The sequence below is a fragment of the Cannabis sativa genome, chromosome 5, assembly GCF_029168945.1.
Source record: "Cannabis sativa cultivar Pink pepper isolate KNU-18-1 chromosome 5, ASM2916894v1, whole genome shotgun sequence".
NCBI lineage: Eukaryota > Viridiplantae > Streptophyta > Magnoliopsida > Rosales > Cannabaceae > Cannabis > Cannabis sativa.
Window position 1 is genome coordinate 8,189,860 of NC_083605.1, and position 11,740 is coordinate 8,201,599.

An 11,740-nucleotide genomic window follows, 5' to 3' on the forward strand; every position below is an offset into this window, starting at 1 on the left:
CTTGCAGTCAATTGATGCTCCATATTTGGTAAGAAAATCCATGCCCAAGATTACATCAAAATCAAATAAATCTAATACAATCGTGTCTACAAAAAATTCTCTACCATCTATCCCGACAGTATACCCCTAAGCCAACTTCTAGAGATTACAACCTCCCCTGATGGTAACATGGTCCCAAACCGCACGATAAATAATTCACTCGGTGCATTTATATGATTTACAATTGTGCTAGCAATAAAGGAATGAGTTGCACCAGAATCAAACAAAACTTTACAAGTGGTGTTGGCCATAGGAATCTGACCTGATACAACCGAAGGACCGGCCTCGGTTCGCTTGAGTGATGGCAAAAACTCGGGCCGGAACATACTTGTCATCTTTCTTGGGTTCCGCTCTATTCCCGCTCCGTCCCCACAGTGGGCAATTGCGTTTGATGTGTCCTTCTTTTCCACATTTGTAGCATGCTTTTGCGCGACACTCGCCGAGATGACGTTTGGTACATTTAGGGCATTCTGGAATGTTTCGCCCACTGCTGCCATTAAATCGTTGGTCGTTATCACTTTTGTACCTCTTGTCTTGACTTGGCTGCCCGGACTGGTCCTGTCCCCGTTTCTTGTGGTCATTAGAATTGGCTCCACCTTTCTTAGATTCTCTCCTGGCAGCATTTTCCTTCCAAATTTTGTTTTCACTCCGCTCCGCCGTAAGAGCCATTTCGACAACTTGAGCATAACTGAATTGACCCCTTGACACAATTTCCACATCTCGAGCAACCATTGGTTTCAGGCCCTCCACAAATCGATGTGCTCGCACTCTATCAGTAGGTACCAGATCTGGAGCGAATTTTGCCAATCTATCAAATTTTTGTGCATACTCAGTCACAGTAAGACTCCCTTGGACTAACCCAGTAAATTCATCGACCTTTGCTGCTAGAACTGCTGAGTTATAATACTTCTCATTAAAGACCCTTTTGAAATCGTCCCAGTTCATGGTATCTACATCCTTTGTTTGTTCCACCACCTCCCACCAGATACGAGCATCTTTCCTCAGCATGTAAGATGCACACTTCACTCGGTCATTCCCATCCACTCTTAGCATCTGCAAAATGCTTTCTATGCGACTTATCCACTCCTCAGCCACTACCGGGTCTATGCCTCCCTCAAACTCAGGTGGGTGTTGTTTCCGAAATCTCTCTGCTAACAACTCATGTCTAGCCTCTGTAGCAGGATATACCACTGCAGCTGGTGGGTCTCTATTTTCTGCATCCTGCCTTATTTGGACTGGCTGCTCCGGTTGACGTCTCAGCTGACGAAGTTCTTCATCCTGCCTATGAATGATTCCTTCCAGTGTGGCAATGCGCTCTTCCCATCCCTGTGGTGCTTGAGGTGGTTCATTAATCCCTCCATCATCTCGGCCTTGGCCTTGGCCTCGACCTCGACCCACTCTAACTGACCTTCTAGGAGGCATTTCTAAACTCCTGAACCACACAAACCAATACACATCAAGATCATTTTGATCATCAATTTTACATGAAAATAATGTTACCCTCTCGCATGCAGAAATTTAAGGCAACTTAATTATAAGTAATAACCACTTACAGTACAGTGAGTCGAGCTCGTCTCATGGCGGTGAACTTTACATGTTAGGGCTAACCACATTCTTTAGGACCGTATTGCTCTGGTACCATAATGTAACACCCCGATTTCCCGAGATGTCACATAGGATAGTCCGTATAAAACAATTTAATAAGATAAAGACAAACAAATACTTCTTTATTGAAAAATATCCAAGCATGAGATCTCATTGTTTAAAACAAAATTCTTTTAGTACTGTAAACTTAAATAAGAACTAGTTAAGTCAAAATAATAGTTCCAAAATGTTTAGCAGTTAAAAACATTAAAAGCAAAATACTGTGCCAGCCCCCCTAACATGCGGTCCACGCCTCGAGCTCTTCATTCTCACTGCTTAGCCTTACCCTTACCTGCACACAGAGTACCCGTGAGCTAACGCCCAGTAAGAAGAGCTATGTAGGACATAACCCTCCTAACTAGTTACTTGACATAATTTGCTCTTTTATATTAATCAACAGTAATTCACATTCCATAAATATATCCACAACGCATGTTGTTCTTACATGCACACATCAAGTCTCATACCGCACATTATACTCACATACGATAATCAACTATTCTCTCATGTTGATCAGACATGAGGTAACCTACCCTGCCTTGTGTTATTCTCACACTTGGCATCCAATAGGGCAATTAATTACCATAAGTTGTACTCACCCATGATAATGTTATAACCTGCAAGTGTTATGCTCACACAAGCAGCAAGACCCTAATATTATTCTCATGCTAATGATGCTCACAAAATATAAGGAAATCACAACACTATCAAATTAAATAACAAACCAACCCAAGTTGTATGCATAACATACACCCTGTGTACAGATGTCCACTCTTCTTACCTCAGTTGCTAAGACCACACTTGCTACCTCGAGCACCTCAACGAATTTCCTTGTTGAGAACAAGATCCTAGACATTCATTAACACAACAATACACTCAAAATACATTCAAGTATGAATCTCTAAACTCATACAGAAACTTACGTAAAAATACGTAACACATAGGTCCATTTCGCTTGCATGACACACCATACATAAGCATTTATTATTTAGATTCACACAAACATATTGCATGGACTCAAACAAACATTCTTAACGTAAAACATGAATTCATACAACACATTTTTACGTAAAATTTACTAAAATACCATTTATTCTTATTAAAGTCCAAATAAATAGTTAATTAATCACCAATAATTATAATAAATACCTACAGCAACCAATAAATAATAAAACCTATTCCATTTGATATCATAGGCAGTAAATGGTATCACAAAAATACATTTTACTATTTTAACAACACTTATCTATTTTTCATAATTAACTTAAGCATTAATTAAGTAAATTCATGAAAAATACCAAAATTGATTAAAAACCGAATCTAAATCTTCTAATACACTTTATAATCTGTAATAGGTCATAAATAATTTTCTTTGAATTTTCTAAGCATCCTAGGTATTTTTCATAATTTAAATAAGAAATAACATCAATAATTCATGAAAAATACATAATCGCCTGAAAATTCAATCTACCAATTTTATAACAGTTTATATATCATAGTCCATCAAATAAAATTAATCTAGATTTTTCTGAGCAACCTAAGTATTTTTCATAATTAATTTAATAAATAACACAAATAATTCATGAAAAATACAAAATTAACCGAAATTCGAATCTACCAATTTTGCAATAGTTTATATCTCATAACTAATCATATAAAATATATTTAGATTTTTATGAGTAATCTAAGTATTTTTCATAATTAATCTATGAATTATACTAAATAATTCACAATAATTCCAAATAAATTCAGAAAATTATGAAACTTCACCAAGTACCTTAGAATAAAATAAGGAATCAAAATATACAAAAATATCTAAGAAAAACACCTCAGAAACGGTCAGAACGCGGTCGCCGGCGTTCTCGTCGGTTTCGTCGCCGGTAAAGTGTAACTTTGTCTCCGATTGCTCTTGAAGCGTCCTTTCGATTGGGGAAGCTCTCCACAATGCTCAGGACCTCAAAACGATCAAGAAAAGTGGTCCGAGAAGGCAGATCGGGGTTGTCTTCTTCGTTGGCGGTGTACCGTCTTTAATGGAGTCCAAAATTTTGGATTTTCGTTTTGGACGTTAAAGCTTCGTTTTCTTACGTCAAAAACAATCCTTAGGGTCCCATGCACTCAAATATAACCTCCCTTGACCCAAGAACAAGCTTAAACACGTTCGAATTCGAGTCCGTAACTAAGCCGCACCTTTGAAGCTTCAAAAATGGCGAATCTTAAAACGACGACTTCCGCCCCTTATACCACGTTAAAAAGCTTCCTTAGGTCGTATATAAGTGGGGAAACTCCGAATACAGGCCTAGATCGTTTGTACGTACGTACTTTTGGGGTGCTAAGATCCAAAGTCGAGAGGGAAACAGCCCAGATCGTACGCTAAGGTCCCTAAGCAATCACTTAGTGGAAAAGGAAGTGATCGAGCGATGACAACCAGGAGGTGGGCTTGGAAGCAGCCATCCTTTGAAGAAAGCGTAATAGCTCACTGGTCTAGCTCCATGGCACCGAAAATGTATCAGGGCTCAAGTGATTCACCGAAGCGACGAGACCTTGAAAGCTGCTTTTTCAAGTGTCAGTAGCGGAACGTTCTGTCAATCGGGGAAGGTTTTTGGTGACAACACCTGGAGATATCAGAAGTGAGAATGCTGACATGAGTAACGATAAATCCTGTGAAAAACATGATCGCCTGCCAGTGGAAGGCTTTCTGCGTTCAGTCAATCTACGCAGAGTGAATCGGTCCCTAAGGAACCCCCGAAAGGGCTGCCGTCCGATGGGTACACGAAAGTGACGAAGTTGCTTTGATCCCAAACCCCCACGTTCACCCAGGTTTCACTCCGCTTGAAGAAACGAAAGTTTTCGGTACCGTATACGCCGTATACGTGCTCTCTCTATCTCTCGTTGGTTCTCTGTTTTGGGTGAACGAAAATAGAGTTTAAAACCTAATTTCTATCGTGTTTAAACCCAAGCAAAATATCGCATTGAACCGAAGTGGAGCGATTCCCATTCCACCAAAATAGGCGTTCGGTTCGGTTGAATCGTGTACGTATAGCATATATATACTAACTGTTAATAATGTTAATAATAATAATAATAATAATAATAATAATGATAATAATAATAATAATAATGATAATAATAATAATAATAATAATAATAATAATAATAATACGTATAATAATAATAATAATAATAATAATAATAATATACGTATAATAATAATAATAATAATAATAATATACCCATATAACAATATCCACACATATGTATCTATTAGGCATTATGCACATGCCAATAAAATCAAATATTATATTATCATAAAAATAATCCCATACATATTTAAATCCATAAATATGTAAAATAAAAAAAAAATACTCTCAACTAAATAAAATTACAAAAATACCCTTTCGGAGTTAGCGGATATTACAGGATCTAGATTCACTAACAAGTATGTTTCCTTAACATCCTAATATGAATTCTAAAACAATGAAATAAACACATATAAAGTTTAGTAAACCTTACATTGGCTGCAGCGGAATATAATAACTCCTTCCGTTCAGATCTCTAGCCCTTGATTCCTTTCTGTAGCAGAGCATCACCAAGATTTGAACCTGAATCTCTTTCTCTCCTTCCTTTGATGCTGATTCTCCTTCTTGTTGTTTGGAATATCCTACAGTCTTACACACTATGATTGAGATACCACTTGATGTGTGTGGGAACTACTCTATCACTCAAGGATTTCGAAATTGAAGAAGAAAAGAGAAGGGAAGTGGCGGCTATAGAGAAAGAATAGGAGGCTCAAATTTCATCTGACAAAGTTAACATAAGTTAAGTTGAATGAGAGCCATACTATCTATTTATAGGCAACCACCTAGGTTTAGGTTGAAATTATTTGACATTAAAATAATGAAAAAATAAATGATAAAATCCATTTAAGTGTGGCCGGCCGTGGGCTTTGGATAATGGGCCTCACTTATGTAATTTTGCTGTTTTATCATTTCTGCATCTCATTTTCTCAAAAATGCCAATTTTCAAATTTAACCACTTAAACGCCAATTCCTATTATTTAATAACTAAAAATTAATTATTAAATAATATTGTCATTTAATATATTTATTAATTAGACATATAAAGTCTCTTAATTAATAAATAAACTTAAAATCTCTTTTCTTTACAATTTCGCCCTTGCTTAGTGAAAATTCACAATGTAGACATAGTCTAACTTTAGAATTATAATTGATTAATTAAAATCAATTAACTGAGTCTTACAAGGAGTATGGTCTCACCTAGTATGGGGACCATGGGCCTATATAACCGAGCTTCCAATAAGTCGAACCGAATTTACCAAGTAAATTCCCTAACTTATTAATTCCTTATTGAATCCACACTTATAACTTGGAATTGCACTCTCAGTTATATAGAACGCTCTATATGTTCCACGATATAGATACGTCATTAGTTATCCATTGTTATAATCCTAATTTGATCAATGACACTCTAATAGATGATCTACATTGAATAGGGACTAAATTACCGCTACACCTTCAATGTATTTTATCCTTAAAACACTTAGCTCCGTATAAATGATATTTCAATGAAGTGAAATGAGATCTCCACCATTTATCTCTGTTTAGCCAAGCTCGAATGATATCATCGTTTCACTTCTAAATTCCTATAGAAGTTATAGACTCCATATTTATGTTAGCACTCCCACTCAATTATACTATCATAATCCAAAAATGTACGTATCACCCTTACCCAAAAGTAGGCTTAACTAACAAATCAAAGAACATGTATAATACTCTTGAGATCGAACCTAAACATATCAGGATTAAGATCATTTGATCTAGGATCAACGGGTAATATTGAATTGAATAGATATTACGGTAAATTTTAATATATCTAATCAAAGTTCAATATCGGTCCCTTCCGATGTATACTCCATACATCCAATACTGGTAAACTTTGCCAATGCCCTGGAAAGGACATAACACTTATCCAAGGTGTAAGAATACCTATCGCTGATTATACCATGCCGCCTAAATACGTTGTTCGACAAATCGGTGGAATAAACTTTCGAACATATAATTAAGATTATATTCCACTGTGCTGACAACACTATAATCATTAACAAATTCATGTGTTCTAGACTTAAATAGAATTCATACATTATATATAATCATGAAATAAATCATGTGAACCACGCAACATTAAATGTTATTTCTGATCTTTATTAATAAGTAAATCTGATTATATTGAAATGAGTTTTACTTAGGGCATAAATCCCAACAAACTCCCACTTGCACTAATATAAAACAATATGTGCATTTCAAATAATCTCAACACCTTGATATACAAATCAAGTGTAGTAGTAGTATACTCATCGTAATAGGATCTGACAGGTTGAATTAACCACAACCTTTCCTTCACCATTACTCTACCTTAATCACAAAATCCTTGATAATGTGAAATTCCTCTCTATATGTCTACTCTCTTGGGATACTGGATTCTATACTTTTGGAACCTACTTTTTGGTTAATCAGGAAATAACACTAGTAGTTAAGACAAGTTGGAACGGTGCCACAAATGTATAGAACTTTTCTTAGACTGAATAAGTACCTTTCCAGCAACTTTGACATTCAGTCTCTCTCTGGTAGACTAAGAGACATCAGATAGGTTCTTACACTTCTCCAAAATCACTACTCCACGCCCAGAGTAATCACCATCTTATCAGCAGACTTTCTAGCACAAAGGCAAGTCTCGAAATCTGATGTGGTGAGTCTAAGAGTTTTAAACACACCCTTATCAACTAACATATAGTTCCTCTTCTTAATCTTAAGATTTACTTGATTTTCTTCCAATGTTCCTCTCCTTGATTAATTTGATACCTACTCATTACTCCTACTCAACAGCAGGTGTCTGGTCTAAGGCATACTAAAGCATATCTGAGACCTCTCACTGTTGATTTAAGAAATTCTTTCATGGCTTTATCTTTTCTGGAATAGTTGAGACTTTTCCTTAGATAAATAAAATCTATGCATAGAAGTCGAGAAGCTTCTATAGATTGCCATTAGAAAGAAAATGCTTCAGCATCTTACTAAAGTAAGTCGCTTGCATTAGAGTAAGTAATTACAAGGTATACCACAAGCCATAGGTTTAGATAAACTCAAACCTTCAATACTAGGAACAGGAAGTCTTGTTAAGTCCATTGAATAGACTTATAAACGAAAATTTCCTTTTATGTCCTTGTAATAGAAAACTTTAGGTTACTCCATGTGAATGGATCAAACCATAGTTCTATTGGCTTTTCTTCTTAGTTTCTTATCTTGACTATCCATTACTTGTTTAAACTCAAAATGGATTTTAATCACTAGTGTCTTCCAAGTCATGAGAAGGTGAGTTCCTAGAAACCCTCCCACTACGACAAGGTACCGTGAATTATGTCTAAGAAAAATAAATGGTATTGACCTCTTTAGTTGTGTCAAGACAACAGAGGCAGTGGGATCATCTTTTAAAGAATAAGATGATAGAACACTTTTGGAATCAAGAAAAAAAAAATCTCATTTATTTGCTACTTTATTTTCTGACGTAGTCATTTTCTTAGAAAAGTAGTATTTGTTTAGACAAACACTTTCTTATCTATTGACTATGGGATGTTCCACCCCTAATCACTTAGAATAGATAACAAACATGTAAACCATGGTCAACAGTTCTAGCTTTTCTTAAGATTTCGATTAGGTCATCCATGAATCTAGTAATGATTTACATTAAGTATACAACCATTGCATCATTCTAAAATAGTATTACCATAGAAGGAATTAGGCAATGACTAGTAACTAATCATCAATATGCAACTCAAATTTCTTGGGAGGTAAGTTTGGCTATAATTCAAAAATCAATTTAATGATCTTTGAAATGCATATCTACTAACTATTTCTCCACCCCTATCAGTTTGCAAGATCTTTAATCACGTACCTTAATGGTTTTCACCATTGCTAGAAATTCATGAAAATTTTCAAATATTTCAAATTTCTTTGCATAAGGTACAATCTAGAGTGATCGTTTTAAGAATGCAACGAAAAACTCATATCCACCCCTGAATGTACATTAGTCTGCGAATGAGATGAACTACTTTCAGTGGATATAGGCATATTAACTCTTTGCAGAGATTGATCTTGTCAAAACCACTATGAACAAGATACAAATGCCATAGATTTAAAAAAATATGTGGTTGTATCTTTTGATGAGTTAGGTTTAGTTAGATCAAAGAGTTCTTAGAATAGTGCAAGTGGATCCTGGTCACAGAATACTAAACTCATATTCCATACAGTTTGAATCCATTGATAGAAAATGGTTATTAAACACTTGTGAAAGTGAAACTGTATTGTATTAAAAAATTATTTGGAATCTAAAGTTTAAAGTCAAAGACTTAAATTTATACCAAATATAATGAGTAATTCTTTCTTGGACCACCACTACTAATTTAACTCTAAGTCTGATTTGGCCATACAAGTAGGAGATATCTAAGATTGAGGATATATATCATTTTGGGATAGAATTTCGAGATTATAATCATATGCGTCATTTAATTTCTTAAGAGAAAATAGAATGACATTAAATGATTTATAGACCATTCATCCAATGATATGTTATTGAGCTAATTCGAAATGAATAAGCTAAGAGGAATTAGGATAATTTCATTTTTAAATAAGAATCCAACGATGCTTCGATTAGTGAGAGTCAAAGTAATCTTATTTATACAATCTTCTTGTTTCATATTGTAAATACTAGTCTAAGGTGTCATCAATTGATGAACAGCTAGATTTTGCATTTACAATATTTATCTTTCGAGATCTAACACTATTATGTTTGTCTAATGCTGACAATCCATTAGGGATTTATCCCATTAGATCAACAAACCAAGTTAGACCAACAATGAAGATTCGAAATTAAACTACAATTTAATAACAGAAAATAACATGGTTCAATATAAATTCATACACAATTCAGAAATTATTAAACATATAGCAAGTAGGAATGACAAGTGAAAATACTAAAACATACAATCCTAAATAATTTCCAAGGTCTTCAACAAACTGATATCAGTGTCCCGTTTAGGCGAGAGTCAGTGATACCATCCATTGAATAGAGTTATCAGCTCATCTAAAATGATAAACATTCTAGCAACCTTTTATTCGATCAAGATTGGAATCCAGCGTTGTCCCGTTTAGGCAAGAGTCAAGGCTATTCTATCTTATGAGCTTCCACCATTGTTTCATATTTTGTAAGTCAAATACAGTCGCCACCATTAGGGTGATCAATACTATATAAAACACTTACAAATATACTTATCTTTTGAGATTAAACGGTGCTAACTTGCTAATGAACGTTCCTCTATTAAGGAGGATTACTCACTAAAACAAAAGCTATGTAAAACCAAAAATGGAGATCGAATGTCCTAATAATAAAGCTCATTATTTAAAGTGTATTTTCTTCTAATATTTATTTTAATCAATTTATTTTAAATATATATTTATTTAATTAAAATTTCTAATTTAGAATGAAAAGTTCTAAATATAAACTTTACTTAGATGGATATGAAAATAACATGAATTATTTCCATCTTAGTAGTAATTTCCAATAAATATTTAGAAAAATATTCAATTTAAGTTGTTTCAAAATTAATTTACAACTCAAAATTTAATTTTCTATAAATATATATTGCATTTCAAAAAATTAAAGTATTTAAGAATACAATTTTCAAAATTGCTTGTTAAAATAAAATAAAAATAAATCTTGGAAAAAATTATTTTAATTTTATGTTGGCCCAAAAATAATTAATTAAATTAATTTACAACAAAAAATATAATTTTCCTATTTAAATAAATATAAAAGAAAAATTTCAAATATTTAAGTATCATGATGAAAATCAACTTAAATATTAATTTTCTATTTAATTATATACACTAGAAAAATATTTCAAGCAAAAGAGATAATATCTATCTAGACTTTCATTGACTAATTAATTCATTTTCTTATTAAATATATTTTACTTCATTTATTTTAATTAATCATTAAATAAAAAAATCATTGATTTAAGTTGGTCCAAAATTAAAATAAATAATTTTCAACTTTAATCTATTTTTCAAATAAAATTTGAAATTTCTATATTAAATAAATGCAATTTCGAAATTGTGGGAAAAAGATTAATAAAATAAAATAAAATATATTTTGAAAATTATTCAAATTTAAGTTATTCTGAAATAAGATTTGAAACTTAAAATAATTTTCAATTTTAATTAAATAACATGAAAATAATAATATTTAAGCTAATCCTTTAATCGGGATTACTAATTAAAATAGCGTAGAATTTAAACTTTTATATTAAACAGACTGAAAATAAACTTGTAATATATTTAAACTTTTAAAAATAGTTGGGATCCCAAAAATATTTACAAACTTATTACAAGTTCTTTTTTACTAGCCAACCTAAGCGGCAAAACAGAATACAAAAGTCAACACTGTTAGACCCATAACCCGCTTGGTCTGAAGTGGCGTGAACATGTACATTCTTCGTCCTGCTCCTGAAACTCATGGCTGATCAGCTAATGCCTTACCCTTTCCTGCACAGTAGAGCACCCGTGAGCCAAGCCCAACAAAACAGTATAAATCATAATAAACATAATATGCTCATTTACATATGTCTGTATAGCACAGACCTGATCACTATATTAACATGCCCATTTATGTCTACGTGGCGTAGACCTATGTGTTGCGCTCACACATCTAATTAAATCTATGTGACGTAGACCCACGTGTTGCTCTCACACGTCTAAATACATTAAGGCCTTACCCTTTCCTGCACAGTAGAGCACCTGTGAGCCAAGCCCAACAAAACAGTATAAATCATAATAAACATAATATGCTCATTTACATATGTCTGTATAGCACAGACCTGATCACTATATTAACATGCCCATTTATGTCTACGTGGCGTAGACCTATGTGTTGCGCTCACACATCTAATTAAATTTATGTGACGTAGACCCACGTGTTGCTCTCACACGTC

The 11,740-nt window shown here is 33.7% G+C and overlaps 1 protein-coding gene across 1 annotated transcript; it reads right to left on the reverse strand.

Annotated features, from left to right (window-relative positions):
- Positions 1-270: 270 nt before the first annotated feature.
- On the reverse strand, positions 271-3,953 carry LOC133038133 (uncharacterized). The gene is made up of 3 exons (XM_061116190.1): positions 3,512-3,953; positions 2,465-2,531; positions 271-1,975 (listed from the first exon to the last, which is right to left on the reverse strand). Exon 3 carries the CDS (start codon positions 1,459-1,461, stop codon positions 271-273), a length of 1,191 nt encoding a protein of 396 aa, XP_060972173.1. The 5' UTR covers positions 1,462-1,975; positions 2,465-2,531; positions 3,512-3,953.
- Positions 3,954-11,740: the final 7,787 nt, after the last annotated feature.